Source organism: Neofelis nebulosa, chromosome 4 (assembly GCF_028018385.1).
Source record: "Neofelis nebulosa isolate mNeoNeb1 chromosome 4, mNeoNeb1.pri, whole genome shotgun sequence".
Taxonomy (NCBI): Eukaryota; Metazoa; Chordata; class Mammalia; order Carnivora; family Felidae; genus Neofelis; species Neofelis nebulosa.
In genome coordinates, this window is record NC_080785.1 from 169476896 (window position 1) to 169496935 (window position 20040).

The 20040-nt window shown below is 66.4% G+C and overlaps 2 protein-coding genes across 5 annotated transcripts; both read right to left on the reverse strand.

The window, feature by feature from the left end:
- Nucleotides 1-4805: 4805 nt before the first annotated feature.
- Nucleotides 4806-12571, reverse strand: MIDN (midnolin). 4 transcript variants are annotated; one of them, XM_058728563.1, is made up of 8 exons: nucleotides 11951-12571; nucleotides 10818-10905; nucleotides 10575-10637; nucleotides 8530-8658; nucleotides 8133-8444; nucleotides 7809-7974; nucleotides 7391-7651; nucleotides 4806-6833 (listed from the first exon to the last, which is right to left on the reverse strand). In XM_058728563.1, exons 1-8 carry the CDS (start codon nucleotides 12181-12183, stop codon nucleotides 6556-6558), a joined length of 1530 nt encoding a protein of 509 aa, XP_058584546.1. In that variant the 5' UTR covers nucleotides 12184-12571; the 3' UTR covers nucleotides 4806-6555. The 4 variants fall into 4 exon arrangements, with proteins under 4 accessions (XP_058584546.1, XP_058584545.1, XP_058584549.1 ...); XM_058728562.1 differs by having other exon boundaries at nucleotides 7809-7977; XM_058728566.1 differs by lacking the exon at nucleotides 8530-8658.
- A 4451-nt stretch (nucleotides 12572-17022) lies between these two features.
- On the reverse strand, nucleotides 17023-19374 carry ATP5F1D (ATP synthase F1 subunit delta). Its single transcript, XM_058728571.1, has 4 exons — nucleotides 19145-19374; nucleotides 18260-18413; nucleotides 17650-17738; nucleotides 17023-17546 (listed from the first exon to the last, which is right to left on the reverse strand). The coding sequence occupies exons 1-4, from the start codon at nucleotides 19283-19285 to the stop codon at nucleotides 17424-17426; spliced, it is 507 nt and encodes a 168-aa protein (XP_058584554.1). The 5' UTR covers nucleotides 19286-19374; the 3' UTR covers nucleotides 17023-17423.
- Nucleotides 19375-20040: the final 666 nt, after the last annotated feature.

Sequence of the window (20040 nt, forward strand, 5' to 3'; positions counted from 1 at the left end):
GGGGAGTGAGACGCTTGGGGTTCTCTGGTCTTTCTTGTACGGCAAGACACACAGAAAATGGTCTGTGATCCTCACACCCCCTTCCTCAGTGCCGAGTGAGTGAATGCAACCCCCCCCCCCCCCCCCACCTATCCCCAATCCGGATTGGCAGGTCTCTGCTCCTCTGGGGGGCCTACAGCCAGGGAGGGTGTGTGGGCAGTGTGGGTGGCTGGAACCACAAGCTTGTGTTTCGGGGAGGGTGCGCAGTCTCTGAGGACCTGAGTTCCTGCCCCTGCCCGGTGTGACTTTCAATTTTGCGGTTTTCTAAAGGGAGGTCTTGGTCCAGGGTGAGAGTGGGGGTGCCGTTGTTTTGAAAATCACACTGTTGACTGAGGTTGTGCCGCCATCGAAGTGTAGGCTGGGGTCCGTATGTGAGTGTGTGTGTGGGGGGGGGGGGTCTGTATCCGGCAGAGCCCAGCTGGGAGCCTGGCATTCAGGTGGGGTCAGGATCTACCCCTTAGCTGTTGAGGGGTGCGCTTCTCCGAGCGTGGGCGAGAAGGCGGGCTGGTCGGTCCGGTGGCTGCCAGGGGCCCTGTGTGGGAGCAGGGGGTTGTGCAGATTCTCCGGGAGGCCCGGGGGCAGTGTTGGCAGGGTGGGGGTGGGGCGGGTGCGGCAAGGTCGTAGCCAGCTGTCTAGAGCCCCCCCCCCCCCCAGCCTGCGGGTGATCGCCTCCCCTCGAGGGGAACGGGGAGGGCGGGCGGCCCCGCCCACATTCCGGAGGAGTTAGGGGGTGCCCTCTACGGCCCCAGCCTGCACGCTGACCTCTGACCCAGCCTGAGCCCACTCCCTCCGTCCTGGGCACCCAACGCAGCGGCAGCTGGCCCCAGGGAGGGGCAGCCAGACGGGGGTGGAGGCTGGAATGTGTGCCGGGGGTGAGGGAGGGGGCCCCAGAGAGGGGGCGGAAGTGGGGGAGGAGTCGGTGGGACGGAGACCCAGATAGCAATACAGACCGGCCGAGATACTGAGGGAGGCAACGGGGAAGAGAAACAGAGAAAAGGAAAAATAGAACCAGCCAGACGCAGGAGAGGCAGATGCAGAGAAGGAGACGGAGGGGCAGACACAGGAGGAGAAACACAGGCACCCAGCCCGGGATGGAGAGCCAGCGGGAGGGCAGTCGCGGGCAGGGCCCCAAGTGACAGGGCCCCGCCCCCACGCCAGGGCTGGGCTGCTCACCTGTCCCAGGTCACACGGGCGGCCGCCCGTCCCCTGCCCTCCCCGGGCTGGGCAGCTGTGGGTGGGGCTGGAGTCAAGACTCCTGGGTTGGGCCCCAGCGCCCTTGGCTGTGGCTTGGTAACTCCCATTCCCAAGGCGCCCCGGAGAGGTGGGCGGGTCCCGCGGGGCCTGGTGGGGGTGGCTGTGCCCCGGGCACCTGCCTGGTGCTGGGGGTGCAGAAGTCGGCTCCGACCGGGCACCGCTCACTCCCATCTCCCCAGAGGCCCGGCCCGACCCCAAGCCAGACCCTGACCCCGGCCTTTGGCATTTTAGAACCGTGAAGCCGGCCCCAATTCCCCATTTGGCCGCCCCCAGGGCACTCCGGCCCCAAGCGGACTGCAGTGACCCCGGTGACCTGCTTCCGCTTGCCCACAGCCGTCTCATCACCCAGCAGCATCGCCCACCTGGACCCAGGCCTCCAGTCCCGGCTCCACCCCTTGGCAGCCACGCCAGTGCACAGGGCCCGGCCGACCGACCCCCGACTCGGTGCTGGGCCCGCCCAGCCTGGGGCTGGCCTCGGACCGAAGGTTCCGGCGTGCATCCTCCCCAGCGGGCAGAGCCCGCTGCTGTTCACCCTGGCCGCTGCCTTCTCTGAGAGGACTCCTGGTCACAGCGAAACTTGCTCCCTTCCTCCGAACGCCTAGCTCCCTGCAGGCCCCTGCCAGCCAGCGCCCCGTGAAGCGGAGGCCAGCTGCAGACAATGCCCCATCTGTCCCTCCTCAGGCCTCTCCTGTAAACCCAGGCCGAACGCCCAGCCATCCAGCCACCCCCTGGATGTCCTGGCTTCTGCTCCGCCCACCTGCTCCCCCTCCCTGGGGAGGGGGCCCTCTCCTCCCCAAGAGACAGACTCGGGGAGTCACCCCTTTCAGGTCCTCGCCTCTGCCTTTTCCTCCCACCTTTTGTCTTCTCTCCCCCAGCTAACTTCGCAACTGCCCCCCCCCCCAAGTACACCTGCTCGCGCTCCTCCAGGCCGCTCGTTGCACACGCTGTGCCTCCCACCTAGGGGCACCCCTTCCCCCTCCCAACGCTTGCAAACTCCTACTATTCCTTCGGTAAAGCCTCAGGCCAAGCGCTCTCCTCCCGCCGGCCCTCCTGCGTCCCCCAGCCCGGGGGCTGCAGTGCTGCCCCAATCCGGAGGTCGCGTCACCGAATCGAGGAGGAGGGGACAGCAGACAATGCTTGGACGTGGAAGGAGGGGTGCGAGCGAACGCGCCGGTGCGGGGCTCCACGTGCGGCGCCCTCCGGGACGCCCCCTTCTTCCGTCCCGGCGCGGCCGAGCCGTCAGACCCTCGGCGCGCCTCCCGCCCCCAAATTTGCAGACGCGCGACCACAGGGAGGAGGCCGCACGCCTCCGCGCTGCGCTTGCGCACTCAGCCGCCCAGGCGCAGTCCCACCTCCCGGCGTGAGCGCCACGCTGTCATTGGTGCGTGCGCAGGAGCGAACGACGCGGCCGCCAGTGAGGCGGCCCCCGCGGTGGGCGGGGCCCGGGCCTGCGGACGCGCGCACGGGGGCGAGCGGGGCGCCCTCCCCCCTTCGTGACGTCAGGCCCGTTTCGCGGCGCGTTGCCGTGGAAACCGCGATTCCATTTCTGCGGGTTTCCGGGGGCCACCCCCTCCCATTCAGCTTTTTCCTCAATGGGAGGAGGGGGCGGTGCGGGGTAGACTCCGCCCCCTGAGGTCTCCGCAGCATCTGCCCGCGCAGGGCCTCAGTTTACCTTTCCTTCACCTGGCCTGGCCAGCAGCCCCTCTGACCGCAGCTCCCTTCGGCCGGGCACTTCCCCCTGGGTAGGTGTGCGCGCTGCGCGGCCGAGTAGGGGGAAGAGGCCAGTGGCCCGCAGCCCCCACCGGGGTGTTGTCCTCCTGGGACCCCAGGGCAGGGCCGTGACCCTTGGACTTCCGGGCCGGGCGCCAGGAAGCGCCCTGAGGGGTGGGTTCCCGGGCAGCAGGGCAAGTGCCCCCCGCCCTGCAGCGTGCAGACACAGCCTGCGATTCAGCGTGTGATTCAGAGGGTGGCCCAGTTGACACCCTTCCACAGCCCCTACCCAGCCCTGTGGAGTCACCTGCTTACAGCGCTCAGCCCTGACCCCCAGGGGCGGCTGCGTGGGCGGAAGTTTCCACCTGAGCGGTGTCACCCACACCTCCAACCTGTGGCCCTCCTTACCTGCGGGAGCTTGTGCCCTTGACTTGGAGGTCTGGAAGGGTCAGCCTGCAACGTGCATGGTACCTTCCTGCCTGATTGTGTGTGTGCGTGCGTGCGTGCGTGTGTGTGTGTGTGTGTGAGAGAGAGAGAGAGAAAGAGAGTGTGTGTGTGGGTGAGAGAGAGAGAGAGAGAGAGAGAGAGAGAGAGGGAGAGAGACTGGGCTGGGGGAGGGGCAGAAGGGCCTCCCGGATACTTCCAGGACGCTCCTGGGACAGTCCTGGGGTTTCCCTTGCTCCTGGGGTCCTTGGAGCTGGGACGCTGAGGGCAAGGCCTTGGGCTATCAGAAATCTGCCCAGGAGTGGGTGGTCACCAATATAACAAACACCCCCAATTCTTAGGGCAAGTGATGTTTCTCTCTGGGCTTGGGGTTTTCTCATCTATTAAATGGGAGTATAATTAGCTCTGTTAGGTGGCAGTGCTTGTTAACTGAGGAAATACATGTAAAATGATGCTATTATTGTCCTGTCTGCCCAGCCCCAAAATGGATGGAAGCAGGACCCCAGAGAGGAGTTGCCCCTGGCCAGGCCCTTGGGGAGATGCCAGTTGAGGAAGTCCCCTGGCAACGCAAGGGCGGCCAGCAGAGGGGTGTTCCTGCACTGGGCACGGCCCCGGACAAAGGCCTGGAGGCTTGAGGCATGACCGTCAGGGCTGGGGAGCGCTGGAATGCGAGGCCAGGGTGAGGCCACAGAAGGGTGAGAGTTCACCCCAGGCTGGGGCAAGGCCAGGCCAGAGGCCTTGAGCGCAAACCCTGGGCCCTGGGGAATCACTTGATTTCTGCCAGAGAGCTTCTGGAGGCCTGGCAGGTAGGAAGGGGCTCTATTAGCCTTGAGGGAGGGAGAGGGCTCAGGTCAGGGGGCCCACGCAGGCAGTACCTCCTGCTTGGCCCGGCAGTGGGAACAGTCTTCCTGTCTGTGGCTGGGGAAACCGAGGCCCGGTGTGTGGGTCAGGTATCCTGGAGATGGTTCCAGGGGTTAGTCCCCAGTCCACTTCCCAGGGCCGGGAACCGAGGCCCCACCCAGGGCACACTGTGGGCAGGCAGCCCTGTGCCCACACCCTGTAGGACTTCCGGCCTTGGGTACTGGGAAGTGGCTGGCCCCTCCCTCCCCTGCTGGGGCAACTTCCTGCCCACCCTCACCTCCAGGCCCGGAGGGAACCCAGGAACTGCTGTGGGATCCCCACCCCCCCCCCCCCTCCAGCTCCCACGGCCTGAGGTGGTGGGAGAACCTAACATCCTACCGGGTCTCCAGATCATCCCAAGCCCTTTCTCCGATAGAGACCACCCATCAGACCAGGGAGCCCCCTCTGTGATGGCCAAGACCGCTCCCCTGACCCCTGCAAAAGGGCAGCACAGTCACTCAGGTTTCATTTTCTGTTTATTACTTGAAATCACGGTGTTTGTATGCGGCTTTCTTCCCAATTTTTTCATACAGGAAACTCACGCAAGGTGCCGGGACCCCCCCCCCCCAGCCCGACCCCCCGAGGGTGGGTAATGCTTTCTTGAGGGAGCCCTGGTGAGGGCAGAAGGGGGCGGGCTGGTTCCTGCCTGGACCTCCACCCTCAGACCCGCGGAGGCACAGGTGTTATTTAAAAATCGTTTAAAAAAACAAAACAAAAAAACCCAAAACAGAACACATTTAAATAGGTATCCAAGACAGTTCTTGAAAAACAAACCCACTCCTTTTTTCTCCTTTTTTTTTTTTTTTTGGAAAATAAAAACAAACAAAAAACAAATCCTTGACCCCTCCCCTCTGACCCCTCCCCACCCACCCCCCCACAAAAGTTTACAGAGCTACAGTTAACACATGATGTTCACATCTGAAACCATTAACTTTAAACACATAATGGGGGGTTCACCTAAGATAGGATGAAGGGAGGGACAGGGAGTGGGGGTGTCTGGAGGACAGAGAGGTGGGGCAAGGACAAGACTGGGGGGTAAGGGGGGCAGGGCCCAATCATCTCCATTATCAGTAAAAATAAGTGAATGAACAAAAACTCCACCCCCATTGAAATGGCCCCAGTAGGGGGTTTGCCCCTCTGCCCCAGGGGGAATCTGGGGATGAGAGTGGGGAGGGTCCAATTAAGACCAGCAGCGAACCCCCCCCCAAGGGGGTTAATGCTACACAGCGTCACCCCTACTGGGGGCTTCACAGCTCAGCACCCCCTCCCCTCCTGGCTGCCAGAGGGCCTCCAGACACAGCCCACAGGCCCAGATCCCTCAGGTTGGGCCAGGAAGGAGGGCTGGGGGTATTATTTCCCCTGTCCCCCCAACCATTTCTCTCCCGAGTTTTCAAGAGACTTCCAACCGCTATTGGCTCAGAAAATTAATAGTCTATAAATACCCCAAGCTCAGAACAAAAGGGGGGCGGGGCAGGAGGAAAGGGCACAGTGCGTGGACTCGAAGGCTGGCATCTGGTCTGTTCCCCTCCCTCTCTCTCCTTTCCTACTAGGAAAGGGCCCCACACCCCCACCTGAACCCCAAGGCTGGCTGTGGCCAGCCTGCTGAAGCGCTTTTTTTTTTTTTTTTTTTTTTTTTTTTCCTGGAAAAAGAGACCAAGAGAAAAAAAGCACAGATGTGGAGAAACGGCCCCGCGGGCGCAGGGCTCTCTGGTCGCTGTGGGGCCTGCTGGCCGCCCTGGAGGCCGGTGTGCACGGCAGGCCTTCCCTCCCGGGCCCTGCCCGTCTGTAAAGTGCATCATGAGGCATCTACATTTTTGACTTAAACCTGAAGGGACGGGGGCGGCTTCCTCGTCCCCACTCTCAACCATCTGGAGTGACTGCTACATATCTGGAGCTTGGGAAGTGGGCGGGGAGGGGCCCAGCTCGGCGAGGCTCGAGCCGGCGGCGGGAGAAGAGGCGGGGAAGTGTGAGCTGAACCGAGGCGGCAGGAACCCAGTCCATGGAGAGTTCGGAAAACCACGGTCAAGAATGGAACTTAAAAGGAAAAAAAAAAAAAAACCACGAAAAACAAAAATCAGAAGGAAGCTGGCGGGGGGGGGGGGGGGGGGGGGAGCCTCCTGCTGCCCTGACCGCCTGCCCTCCCGCGTGCAGGCCTCGCTGGGGGGGGGGTACTCTCGGCCCAGGGTGGTCGGCGGAGGGACGCGGGTCCTAGGCCACCACGAACTCTGACTTGATGTCAGGATTGACTTCCGGCTTCCAAACGGAGTCCTCAAAGTCGAGGCCCAAGCCGGAGGCCTCGCTGGGGCCGCCGCCGCCGCCTCCCCCGCTGGTGTCGCTGCGGCCGGCCTTGCGGCTGGGCGGCCAGTGGTAGGGGCCGCGGGCGTCGCGTCGCGCCTTCCTGCGGAGCCGCTTCTGCTGAAGCAGCAGCTGTAGGCGCTCCACCTTGCAGCGGGTGGCCCGGTTCTCCGTCTGCCGCAGCCGGTCCCCTGGAAGGAGGCAGGGACTGTGACTCCTGAGCGCCCCCGCCCCCGCCAGGAGACACAGCCCGGACTTCCTTCACAATGCCCCGAGAGAGGGAGCCGGCCGAGGGGGGTCTTTGAGGCTGGTGCCTTGGTTTCCCCTTTGTGACTTGGGGGCTGGGGGTCTGCCCGGCAGAGAACAGTGTCGCTGTTCCACAGGTCTCAGGATTCACTGGGGATGACTGGGTCTCTGGGGGACACAGGCTACCCCCAGAGCAGCTCCAGCGCCCTCCCCTCCATCAGACTCGGCCATTCAGAGGCTCCACCTGCCATCTGGACAAGGTGCGGGGGGGTGGGGGGGGTGGGGGCGCGAGCAGGGAGGAAGTACCCCCCCCAGGAGAGGACAAGGACACTTTGTGCCCCCAACACACATGCTCCCTTCTCTCCAGGCTCGTGCAGAGAGGGTGAACAGCAGCTGGTGCCCCCCCTCCTCCCCCAGCTCCCCGGTGGGTCAGCTGCTCTGAGCAGCCCACAGAGGGGGCCTTGAACAGCCCAAGGGCGGGCGGGGCCAGCCGGTCACTTACCCAGAGGCTTGCACGTGCGGGCCTGGCTCAGGGAGGCAGGGGCTGCAGCCGCCAGCTTCTCACAGGAGGTAGTTTTGGGGGTGAGGTCCGGGGCGGGCGAGGCGGGCGCGCACTGGGCATGGCAGCGTAGCTGGGTCAGCGACGGGGGCATGCCCTGGTAGTGCCGCGTGGCACTCAGAAGGTCGTTGAGGATCTGCAGGATGGTGCCGATGTCACGCCGCGGCCGCCCGCTGCTATCCTGGCAGTTGGGGTGCAGCGTGCCTGCAGGAGGCAGGGGGGCTGCTGGTGAGTCCGAGTGACTGACACGCGGCCTCAGAAGGGCAGGGGGCCCCTCGTTCGTATACGGCGGGACCCCAGGGTGAGGGCCCAGACACGCAGACCGGCGGCCTCTGGGGTGGGGACGCGCCATGACACCTACCAGAGAAGGTCCCTGAGAACACCCCCGGGGCGTGGTTGACGAAGCTCTCAATGACAGCGCCGGGCTTGCGGGAGCGGGAGGCGGGGCTCCCGCTGGGGGTGGACGCGGGGCTCCCGCCGGGGGTGGACGCGAGGCTGCCAGCACTGGCCGGGGGCGAGCAGTCCATCTGCTGGTCAGGGGGAGGGAGGCATGGTAAGCTGCGGGGTGCAAGGACAGCCCTCGGGGGCCAGGGTCTGAGGATGGCCCTCCGTACAGAGAACACCTCTGGGACCGCGGACAGCCACCTTCTGGGCCCCGAGGAGAAGCCTTCCGGGCAGGACTCACCTCAGGGCAGGTGGCAGCTGAGTGGGATCGGAAAGAGCCGGCTGTGACGGGTGAGGGGGACGCAGGGGCAGGGCTGCTGGACACCGGGGGCACTCGGGCGGCGCTGGACACTGGCCGGCAGGGAGAGGACACAGGGGCGGTCACGCTGGGGCCCCCCCGGGCGGCGGCGGCGGCGGCAGCGGCGGCCGCCAGCACGTGGCGGTGTTGCAGCGGGGTATGCTGGGCGGCCAGCTGCAGCTGGACGAACATCATGTGGTCACCCACGCGCAGCGCCAGGGTCAGTGGCGAGCGGCCGGACAAGAAGTCACTGACCTGTAGAGAGTGACTCGTCAGCGCCAGGGCCCCGGCCTGCTGCGCCCCCAGCCCGGCCCGGCCCCGGCCCCCCGCGCTGCGTGACCTGGGGCCTCTCGCCGCCCCTCTCTGGGCTCTGGGGTCCCTGTCGGTGCCACGGATGCTTAAATAAAATGAATCGGTATTTCCGGAAGACGCCTCCGCCAGCCCGGCCTGGCCCGGGCGCCACTGGGGGCTGTGGGGGACAGAGGCGGGTCAGATGGGGGGGCCTGGCCCTCCCTGGCCAGTTTGGTTCTTTCAAGGGGAAACCGAGGCCAGAGGGGGCAAGGCCCAGTCAGCGGTCGCTGTCCTCAAATAACCCCACCCTCCCAGCCCCCAATCCTCTGCCTGTGAATATGGGAGGGGGGCCAATCTCAGACCCCCTCCCAGTTAAGCCACCCAGGCAGCAAGTGGGCGGGAATTCCTGGACAAATTCTTCGTCCTAACCTTTGCTTTCTCAAGATAAATATTTATCTGTCCTGGGTGGGGCTGAGGCTGAAGGGGAGGTTTAGCTGCTGCGGGAGGGGGCCCTGATGGTTCTCTGAGGCCTGGGTCCCCTGAGAGCTCAACACAGCCCCAGCGCAAACCCTCAAAATCTGGCGGTGTGTGTGGGGGGGTGCGTCTGAGCCCAGGCTGCACTGGGCTCCACCTCTGGAGCCTGGCCAGCGCTGAGCTTTCCCCAGGGGCCAGGATGGTGGGGGGGGGGGGGGGTGGAGGTTTCTGAGAAGTGACATAGGCCAGGATGAGTCAGAACCACCGCCTCCCAGCTCTCTGCTGGCAGCGGCTGGCGTAACCTTGGGGGCCGTGGGGAGGAGGAGAGGGAGGTGGGCAGTTTGCAGCCCCCACCCTGAAGCCTGGTCTTCATGGCATCCCCCCCCTAGCTCCAGAGACTCCCCTTGCAGGAAGGGCCTGGGGTGGCTTCCCAAGGGCAGCTGGGGAGTCCCCCCCACCCCTCCGCCCTGCAACTTCCTCCCTGGGGAGGGCGAACAGGAGGGCATGACTCTGTGCCAGGCGGGGAAACAGCCCTGGGAGCTCAGTCACTCCGCCCAGTGGCCCCCCCCACTCCTGACGCAGGCACCCTGGGGCGGATGTGAACCAAAGACACCCCTGGCCCCCCCACCTCCGCCAACCGCAGGCCCCCCATGAGCAGAGCTCAGTTCAGGAAATGGAGCTCAGCTCCCACCTGGCTCCCGGGACCCCAGCTCTGCACTGCCCCTCCCCCCCCCATGGCAGACCACCCAGCGCCAGGGCCCCTCCTCACTAGCTAGCTGCTGAGGACAGGATGCTACATGCCGGGGAGGGGGCGAGGGCCTCAGGGCAGGAGGAGGGAAGCCGCTGAGCAGGTTTCCTGCGGCCAGCCCAGCCCACCCCCTAGCTGGGGCGGGCAGCAGGCGGATGGCTGAGGCCTGTGTCACCCTCCTGGGAGGAGGGACCCGCCGCCAGAAAAATGAGGAAAGGAGGAGGTTAAAAAAAAAAAAAAAAAAAAAAGAAAAGGCTGCAACAAAACCGGGAACCCGGGTGTGGGCCAGCCCCTGCCTCCCGCTTCACCTCCTGGCCAGTTACTAAATATTTTCCTAACATCCTGTCTAGGCTGCAGCCCTGGGGCTGGGTGCCCCCCTCCCCCTTTTGGGGCAGAGAACAAAGGCCAGAGGGAGGAGAGAGAGGAGTGACTCCGCACCCCTTACAATGGGGTCACAGAAGGCGGAAGGACTGTCACCAGGCTGGCCCTTCCAGGCCCCCCTCCCCGCAGAAATTTTAAAAAGGTCACCCCAGGGAAACCGCAGTGGCTGCGGAGGGGGTGCTCCCCAGTGTGGGCCTGGGGACCCAGGCCCTGGTGTGGGAGCGTGGGCCAAGGTTACCCCCTCAGGCAGGCTTGTGAAAGCCCAGCCCCCTCCCCCATGGCAGCCACCGTGGGAGAGAAGGCCCTCAAGGTCAGGTGGTGAGTGCTGGAGGGGGGGGGGTGGGTAGGAAGGAGGAAGAGGAAGCTGGGTGACCAGGCTACACGGGCAGGAAAGCTGGGCGGCGCACCCCCTCCCTCCCCACGGGTCTCCAGGGAGCACAGACAGCCCCAGGCCCTCGCCCTGGGCTGGGAGGGACCGGCGAGGGTCTTACCTGTGTCTCAGTCAAGCTCTCCAGGGCCTGCATCACAGACTGCTCTGGCCTTGAGGCCTGCGACTGCAAACAGAGAAGCCGCTTTGAGCGTGCGCTTGGGTCAGAGGGCCCGGGCACCGGGGCAGGGGAGCCGCTTGCCGGCAGGGCCGCCCTGGCAGGGCGTGTGCTGGGAAGCGAGCTCTCAGGGGAGGGGGCTGCCCGCCTGTGCCAGAGCCTCCGGGGCACTGTGCCCCAGCCATTTACCATGAGGCCCGCCTCCACGGTGGGTACCAGCGTCAGCTTGCTGCCATCCCCCACGCCGAACTCCTGCAGCTTCCCCGAACTGAGCCGGCTGGGGGGAGGAAGGAAGAGGGTGAGGCCAGGAGACAAGGCAGGGACGCGGAAGCAGAGGCCGAGGGGGGAGGGCTGTGCTCCTGGGGGACGCAGGGGAGCCCTTCCCACCCCTGTCCCTTCCCGGCCTTCCACACCCGGGGCCTGAACCTCCCGGTGGGGTGGGGGGGAGGGGGGGGGCTGTCAGGCATCTGGGCCTGAGAGCCCCCAGGCAAGTGGCTCAAGTCTCCTTCCCAGAAGCCCCAACTCTGTACTAGGGCACCACCTCTGCACCTCAACAAAGCACTTTTTCATCATCCGGGTGCCAGTGCGTCCTTGCCACCCTCTGCCACCCTCCCCTCACCCCAGGGTCGGCCCCAGCCAGTAATTCAGCTACACCGACCCGGGGCTCCTCTTTGTGGGCGCCACAGGGCTTAGCCTTTAGGGTCTTTTTGCGGGGCCGGGCTCCCCCTCCTCCCTCCCTCTCCCTGGCGCAGGCCGCCGCCGCTCAGACAAAGGAGACCCTCCCCCACCCGCCCCTCCCCCACTGGGGCCCCTCCGCTGGGGATGGACAGTGCGTGTCCCTGGAGGCCCGCGGGGGGAGTGCTCCCCGGTCTGGAGGCGATTTAAATACCAGGGGGGAGGGGGAGGCTGCGGGAGTGCTCGGTGGTTAGAACAAAGGGGGGTAGAGAGACGCAAGTGGGGGAAGAACACAGCCAGACGTGGAGGGGGGCACCGAGCAGATGCGGAAGCCAGCCGGAACGCAGGCAGAGAGGGAGGTGGCCGCGCTTCCCACCCCCGCAGCCGGGACCCCCACACTGACCCGGGACTGCTGCCTTCCCGGGAGGGGGGAGGGCCGCCCTCGCAGCCGCCTTTGTGCAGCGACCCCAGGCGGGGGAGGGGGCCGAGGCAGGCAAGGCCGAGCAGAGGGCGCCCGAGAGCGCGCGGCGCGCCCCCGCCCCCCGTCTGGCCGCCCCCTTCCTTCCCCGTGCGGCGCGCTCTTTGTTCCCGCCCGGGGGCCGGGGCCCGAGGGGGCGGCGGGCCCGGGGGCGGCGCGCGGTACCTACGTGTCTTTGTGGAGCAGTGCCAGGCGCTCCTTGGGCACTTTGAGCCTCTGGGACAGCCGCTTGCGCAGCCCCTCCACCGTTTCGTCCGGGGGCACCGACAGCTCGTAGCGGGTGCCCGTCGTGCTGTGAATGGCCAGGCTCATGGGAGCCGCCTCGGCCGCCGGGCCCAGCTCGCAGGCGCCGCCGGGGGCCCCGCGCCGGCAGCTCCGGGCGCCGCCGGGCTGCGGCTCCATCCCCGGCCCGCGCTGGAGGGATGGGGTCCGCGGGGCGCCGCCAATCCTCGCCGCGCCTCCGGGCAGTGCTGGGGGGCTCCCCGAACCGGGGTCCTCGGGGTTCCTAGGGACAGCGCGCGTCCCCTTCGAGAAAGTCCCAGGAGCGGAAGGTGAAATCAGGAATCAAAATCCAAGCAGCGCTCCGAGGTCGCGTTGGCTCGTCGGGGCGCCTTCCGGGGGTGGGGACTGCACTCGCGGCTCCTTTCAAGGACAGTGGGCGCGGAGGAGGGTCCGGAGAGGGGGGGTGCCGCTCGGGCTTCCGCGCTCGGTGCCGTCCGCCGCTCGGGCCGCGCTTCCCCGCGCGTCCCCTCCCTTAGCAACAGCCGCCGCCGCCGCCGCCGCCGCCGCCGCCGCCGCCGCCGCCGCCGCCGCCGCCGCTTGGAAGATCTGGGGGTGAAAGTAACAAGAAAAAAAAGTTATAATGTATCAACGTTCCAAGGGGCGGGGCTGCCGCCCCCTCCCATTCACTACTTACTCCGCCGGCCCAGCGCCGGCCAATCGTCGCGCGCCGAACGCCCAGTCGGCCGCACGGGCGGGCCAATAGGAACCGCCGCGGCGCTGCCCCACGTGGCCGCGCGGGCCCGCCCCTCGCTCCGCCCCCGGCCCGGCGGCCAAGGGGAGCGCGGCGGGGGCGGGACTGGCGCCGCTCCGGCCCGCCCCCGCGCCCCACCCGCCCGCGCCGGGGGCCATTCATACGGCCCGCAACAAAGGGCAGGCGGCCGGAGGGAGACGGGGGAGGGGGACGGCCCGCAGGGTCCGGGCCCGGAGCCGCGCGGCGTGGGGGCGGGCACTGTCCCTGCGCCGGGAGGGGCAGGAAGCCGGGGGACACCCACCCCACCCCCCCACCGTGTCTGTCCGGGAAGCCGCCGCGAGCGGAAGCGGGAGGCGATCCCCACGCTTCGTGGCCGGGCGGCTCTCGGGAGGTTCGGACGGCGGGCGTCCCCCACCTGTGGGGCGTGAGGTCCCGGCGAGGAGTGAGGCTGCGGGCGGGGCCTGCACCCTGGTGACGTGGGCCAGTGCCGGGAGGGCCCCTCCCGCGCCGGTACCACCTCGCGTCCCACCCCTGTCCCGCGGGCCGGGCCCGCTTCCCGAGTCGCGCCCGCCCGAGCCGTGACGTGACGCGGCGTCCCCGGCTGCGCCCGCGCGCGCCGCTTGGGGCTGCGGTGAGTCAGCAGCGCCGGCGCGCCCCCTGCCGGCCCCGCCCGGGAGCGCTGCCGGGAGTCCTGGGGAGGGGGCGCTGAAGCTGCCCTGGGGCCGGGAAGAGGCCGACGGCACTGCCGGCGAGCGGGGAGCTTCGCTAGGGGCTTGAAGCCTCTAAGGAAGGAGACCGGGGCCACACAACTGAAGAAACTCAGGCCGAACAGCAATTTGCTCAAGGTCACTCGCGGGGTAGGAAGAGTGCCCGGGAGGCGGGGCGGGGGCTGAGGTCCTGCCTGGGCGGTGCTGCTTGCGCCGAGCCCCTCCCATCATCCCACGACCCGAGGGGCTTGCCAGGGCTAGAGACACCCCGAACCCTGTCTGCCCAGCCCACAGAACAAAGAAAAGTGGGACACCTTTAATAAAAGGCCTGAAGTGGGGACCCTCCTACTCGTCCCGTGAGGTCCCACCCCGCACTCACCAGGCGCCGCCAGTCCGAGGTCCCAACCGTCCTGAGCTTACCCACGTCCGGGACTAGAGCGCGGTGGCGGGGCAGGTCTGGGACCGAGCGGGCGGCCCCCAAGCCTTTATCCGCACCGCCTTCCCTCGGGGTGGAGTTTGGGCGGGCAGGGGGCGGAGGGCCGGGCGGCCAGTGACGCAGGCGGGCCCCCGCCCCTGCCTGCAGGCCAGGGCCCTGGGGCGCCTTGGGGCCTGGCTCCCCACCCCTTAAGCCTCGCTGCGTCTGGGGGGGAGGGGGGCTCTCCATGAATACTGTAGAACCTGGGGTCGGAGTCGGCTCAGCCGACCAGTAGTGTCCCCAAGACGAGGTTTCGGGGTGCGCGAACTGACTCCCGCCCCGCCCCCTTTCCTGCCGCCCCAGGCCGGGTGCTTCCGCCTGGGGGCGCCCGAGTAGGGGAGCGTGAGCGGAGGGGGCCCTGAGTCAGTGGCCACGATCCAGGAAAACAGGCCGGAGTCACCTGCCTGTTGTGGGGGTGCCCCAGCCAGCTGCCCCACTGCCTGGCCGCCTGCATCCCTTAACGGTGACCTCAGACGGCATTTATGGAGCGATTAACCTGCGCCAGGCCTGCCAGTGCAGCCAGGCACCACCCGCCGCGCCATGACCTTTCGGAGCCTGTTTCTGTAGCTTGGCTATAGAGTGATAGGAGAATCCCGCGCGGGACTCTCTGGAGCCCCGGGGGTGTTGGGGCGGGCAGGACCACCCTACCCACCTCACAGACCAGTTAACTGACACCACACGCTAGCAGATGAAAATGTGTTATGCCCTGTTTCCCCCAGCATGCTACTCTGCGTAGGGACGGTTTTGAGGAGGACCATGATCGGTGTGGGGGCCTTCTCAGCCCTTCTGCTCCCTCTGCCCAGAGGAGGGGGGCCTCAGGACCTACTGCCCTACCCCCTGTCCATTTGTCTGGTGTCTCACTTCATCTGGCCTGACCGCCTCCACCCCACCCTAGTCGTGGGCACCCCTCCCGGGGCTGTGTGCTTTTCCAGGTCTCCATCCTGCTCCCACCCAAAACTCTTGCAGCCTCTGCCCCCCGCCCCCAGTCACGCCCACACAGGACACCCCGCCCCTTAGGGTCAGGGCTGGGCTGCAGGGAGAGGCTGAGCCAGCCCTTGGAAGGGGCCACTGAGGGGCTGGGGTTGAGGTGTGCACTGCAGCAGGTGGGACTCCGGCTGGAGGCAGTGCTGGAGACTGGAGAGGGGATTGTGGGGCCACAAGCGAGGGCCTTGCAGGGGCCAGACGGCCAGGTGGGCACCCCACCAGGCAGGGGTGGCCCAGGGAGTGGCGGACTTGAAGCTGGAGCATCTCGACGCTGGAGGGGCTGCAGGTGGAGTGAGTGGCGGGTCAGGGCTCCGCGGCTCAGACAGGCAAGGCTGTGGTCTCGGGGCGCGGAGACCTAGTCCGTCAGGTTGCCGAGGGACTGGGTGGTCCTCCTGGAATTGGGGCCCCGAAGGTCATGCACTTTGGAGGTGGGGTACTGCTCTCAGGAAGGGACCACGGCCCCCAGCCTGCCTCTACAGGTCCCACCTAATAAACACACTAAGCCCACCCACTTCCTACTTCCTTTCCTCTTCAGAGCATCCTCGTGCTCCAGATGGTTCCTGGGTGTGAGCACACACCAAGTGCGAGCGGACCCCCTTCCTGGGAGAGGGACGGACCCTTACGGGAGCCTGACCTCGAGGAAAGGACCCCTGGCTCCTGGTCACAGGGCCCACTCCACTCCACCCCAGGGCAAGGCCGGGGACAACACAGGCTGTTCCCGTAGGCCCACAGCAGGCAGAGGCATCCGGAAGGTTCCAAAGCTCACACTTCCCCCAGAGGCCCTGCACAGTGCTGAGGGGCCTTGCCTACATCCGAGACTGCCCACCCTTCCACCACCACCCCCCCCCCCCCCCAGAGGCTGAGATCTCTTAGGGCACAGAGAGGTACGGATAGGAGGATCCCCGGTGTGGGTGGTGCCGGTCTGGCGGCCTGATGAAGGTGCTGCTGTCTTGGTGGTGTCGCTGTACCCTCTCACCACCTCCTGGAGCCCCCACGGTGTCCTTGGTCTTATTTATAGCTCCCAGGGCCTGGCCAGGAACCCTAGGACCTAGACTCCAAAACGCTCCAAAACGGGGGACAGGGAGAAGTGATCCCATGGCTGTCGCAGCGTTCTCTGGGCTGGGGGTTCCTGAAGTGGGGGCCAGCTGCTTGGGCCTTACCAGCCTGAGGAGGGGGACCCAGCTAGGAGCCCTCCACAGCTGCGAGCTAGTCTGGAGGCCCCCACAAGCATGGCTCCACTACCTGGAGCCTCCAATACAGCCACGGGACAGTCACTCGCACGGGACAGTGACACACGAGCACAGAGCCCATCTGTGCTGACAACATGCCTGGGGGTGGCCTCCCCGTCACCTCCGGGCTGCCAATGACACACGGGGAGGCCCGGACTCTCCTGCACACTCACGCCCCTGGAATCCCCTTGCCCACCCTGCTGAGACCCGGGGCTGAGGAAGGAGAAAAATGAGACCCCTGCCCCAAAGTCTCCCGCGGGCCACCTGGAGCCAGCGTCTGGGCCACCCCCACGGTTGCAAAAGGGAAGGAATGGAGCAGCTGCCCGGTGCCAGGGCTGCCCCCGCCCGGCTGCCCCACCCCATCTGGGGCCAGCCCAGGGGCCCGGATGCCACAGAGGTGCCAACACCACCGAGGAGGAGGAGGGCGCAAGGCCAGCCCAGGCCACCCACAGGCCGGGTGAGCAGAGGGCTGGGCCTCTGTGGGAGCAGGCAGGGCACGCCTCTTCCCAGCGTGGCTGGGGCGGGCCGGGGAGCCCACAGGGCAGCCTGAAACCTGGCAGGGCCCCAGGGGGCTGTCCAGCAGCCCAGGAACAGCGGCCACGCCCCCGCCTGCTGTGTCCCCAGGCCCCGCTGGCAACTTTGCCCACACCCACCCTCCTGGGATGATGGCAAACGCCCTGCCCACCATCCACCCTGGTTTCACTGAGTAAGCTCCCCGCTCCTCGGTTTACTCCAGACCCTCAAGGGTCTCTTGGGCCACAGCTTCGACACCCTGGAGGCTGAGGCTGGTGGGGGACAGGAGCACTGCGGGAAAGGCCAGGCAAGGTCCCGAAGCCACAGGCCCAGGCAGGAGACAAAACCAGCATACACGAGTCAGGTCCCTGGTGTTTAATGGGGGGCTCAAGCTGGGAGCGGGCTGTCCCAGGGGCAGGACTAGGAGCTGAGGGCTCCACAGCAGAGTCTACAAGGTTAGAGAGGAAGTGGGTGGCACGTCGGGTTGGGGCGGGGGGAGCGGCTGGAAGGGTGAGACGCAGAGCGGGGTCTCAGCCGAGCCCCCCCCTTTGCTAGGAGGCCTGACAGTGTGCTGCCCCCTGGCGGCCTCTTGGCGAGACCGCTCCCTCCACCCAAGAATCCCCCGGGGTGGCTCGAGGCCCCTCTCTCCCCACTTCCCCACCCCCAATCAGACGACCCATGCGAGCTGGTTCAGCCTGCCCGGGACATCCCCGGTCCGGTCCTGGGCCTCGGTTTCCCCGCTGGCAAGGGCCGCGGACCGCCTACTCGAGAGCTTTCACCAGGGCCTCGTTGGCCTCGATGCGGATTTGGATCTCGGCCCTGGAGGCCTCGTCTGCTGCCCCTGACAGCTCCGACTGCGCCTTTTCCAGGTTCACCTTGGCGGCCTGCAGGAAGTGGGTAGCAGGTGAGAGCCAAGCAGCGACCCCGCCTGGTGCCCCGGCTCAGATGTGGCCTCCTGGGTCCATCAGCTTCCCCTGGAACACTCACCCCCACGTCCAGCATGTCCAAGGTCACGGCCTCTTCAGCCAACAACTGCACTGAGGAATCAGCGTTCACTGTGACGGAGCCACTACTCACTACGGGAGAAGACAGATGTGAGAGTTCCGTGTTCAGGTGCGGGGGACCCCGTCGGCCAGAGCCACAGAAGCGGCTCCAGAGCGGTCTAGCATGGGAGACAGGCAGATGCCCACAGGGCCCATGGTCGCCCACTGGCACCTGCACACGGGAAACAGGGCCTCCTTCCTTCACCCACCAGCACCAGCCCATCAGCTGAGCCAGGGTCAGGGGTGAGCGGGGCGCTGGGTCTGCATCTGGGCTGTACCTCAGAGTTGTGCTGCTGTGCGCTCTCCTTAGGATCCAGTACCCGCCCCCCCCCCACCCCCCCCCCACCCCCCGCCCTCTCCATCGGCTCCTCTGAGACAGGACTGGGCGTCCCTCTCAGACACCTGGCCCCCACCGAGACCCTGACCCACCACAAGCTACTGGAGGCACGGGTTTGCCTCTCTCGTGGGCTCTGCTTCTGTCCACACGGAGAAGCGAGACACTTGGGCCTGCTGAAGCACGTGGCCCCGCCCAGCCCCTTCCCCGGTGCACGCACCAAAGTATTTGGAGGTGGTGCCGTCCTCCGCGTGGACAACAACCAGCCCCGGCCGCAGGACCTGCAAGGTGGGTACGTGGGCCGCCAGGATGCCAAAGGCTCCCGTCTGCGTGGGAACGTCCACTTGCCGGACGTTGGCACCATTGAAAAATACCTGAAAGAACACACGGGGAATCCCTGCAGGCCAGTCCTCCCCGCCCGGATCTCAGTCTGCCCTGCAGTGAAACGGCCTAAGGCAAGACCCAACGGTGACGGAACACACACGGGAGCAGCCACGAGGACGCGCATACTTGTTTTGGATCTCTAGCAGCATCTTAGTGCACAGAAGATAAAATCCAGACGGAGCCCGTCCCCACAGAAACGCTCCAAGAGCACGAGAAGCGCGCCAACCCAGGAAGACACAAGACAACAAGTGTCTGAGGCTCGGGGTTCTGCGGGACGGGGCGAACGGTGAGGTCCAGCCCTGGGGCGTTGGATTCCAGGTGGATGGCTCGGGAACTCGGAAAGCTTTATGGGGCTCGGATTCCACACCACTTGGAAAGGCGTAGGGCGCGGGTCAACGACACAGGGGTTGGGGGTGGCTCTCGGAGGAACACAGGTGGAGGGGGCATCGGTCCGGGGTCCTGGAGGGGGAGTTAGGGATCTCCGAGACTCGGAGGCTGGGGATCCCGGAGTCCTGACCACACTGGGGCGCCGACGCGGACCCGGAGCAGGAGGCGGTGGCCTGGGGATGGATTTCGGACCACACGGGAGGAGGGGGCACAGGGAGCGGGATAAATGAGGGTCGACAACCCAAAGGATGGAGGTCTCCGATTGCGGACCACAGCGGGTCCCGACTGGAGGTGGTGATCAAGGAGGGGTCCCGAGCCCGACCGGAATCCGAACCTGCGTGGGTGAGGCGAAGGTGAAGGACATCTGGCCCGGGCCCGCAGCCGGGGCCGGCGCAGCCGCAGCCTCAGCGTAGGCGCGGGCCTGACGGACGAGGCAGCGCAGGCCGGGACGGCGCAGGACCGCGACGGGCAGCATGGCGACGGCTGCGAACGGACTCCGGCCGAAAGCGGGCAACCAGGAGGACGAGGAGGACGACGACGCGCAGAGACGTCTGGGAAGAGGAGTCCGGGCGAAGGCGCACGCGCGAACTACGACCCCCAGCAAGCCGCAGGCGACTTTAACAACGACGCGCCGAGCTCCGCGCATAGCATGCTGGGGGTTGTAGTTGCCTTCCAGTCCCAGGAGCCTGCCGGTGGTAAGGGGGGGGGGGAAGGGGGAGGACCGGAAGCCTGCGCGGAACAGGAGTCACTTGCATTCAAAATTTGGGGAGACGCTCCTCGGATGCCAGGCGCTAGAGAGCCATCAAACGAAATACCAAGATTCCGGCTCTGGTTTGGGGTGGTGGGGACGTTTAACACTCAGTGTAACGAATACGCAAACCATACAGCGTGTTAGAAGTTAACAAATAACTAAAAAGGAAAAACAGGGGCGCCAGGCTGGCCCAGTCTGAAGAGCATGCAACTCTTGATCTCAGGGTTGTGAGTTCAAACCCCATGTTGGGTGCAGAGATGACTTAAAAATAAACTCCAAAAAAAAAAAAAAAAGGAAAAAGAAAGCCAGAAGGCGGGGGGGAACGCGGGAGCGGGCAGCCAGCGGACTGTCAGAGACGCAGACGTTGCGGGGACGGCCAGCCGGCGCGGCTCGAATACAATCCCCAAGGACGCCAGCAGAGGGCGCCCCGCGACCGGAGATGCGCTCGCCCCAGCCCCGCCCGGCCACCGCCCCCGCGC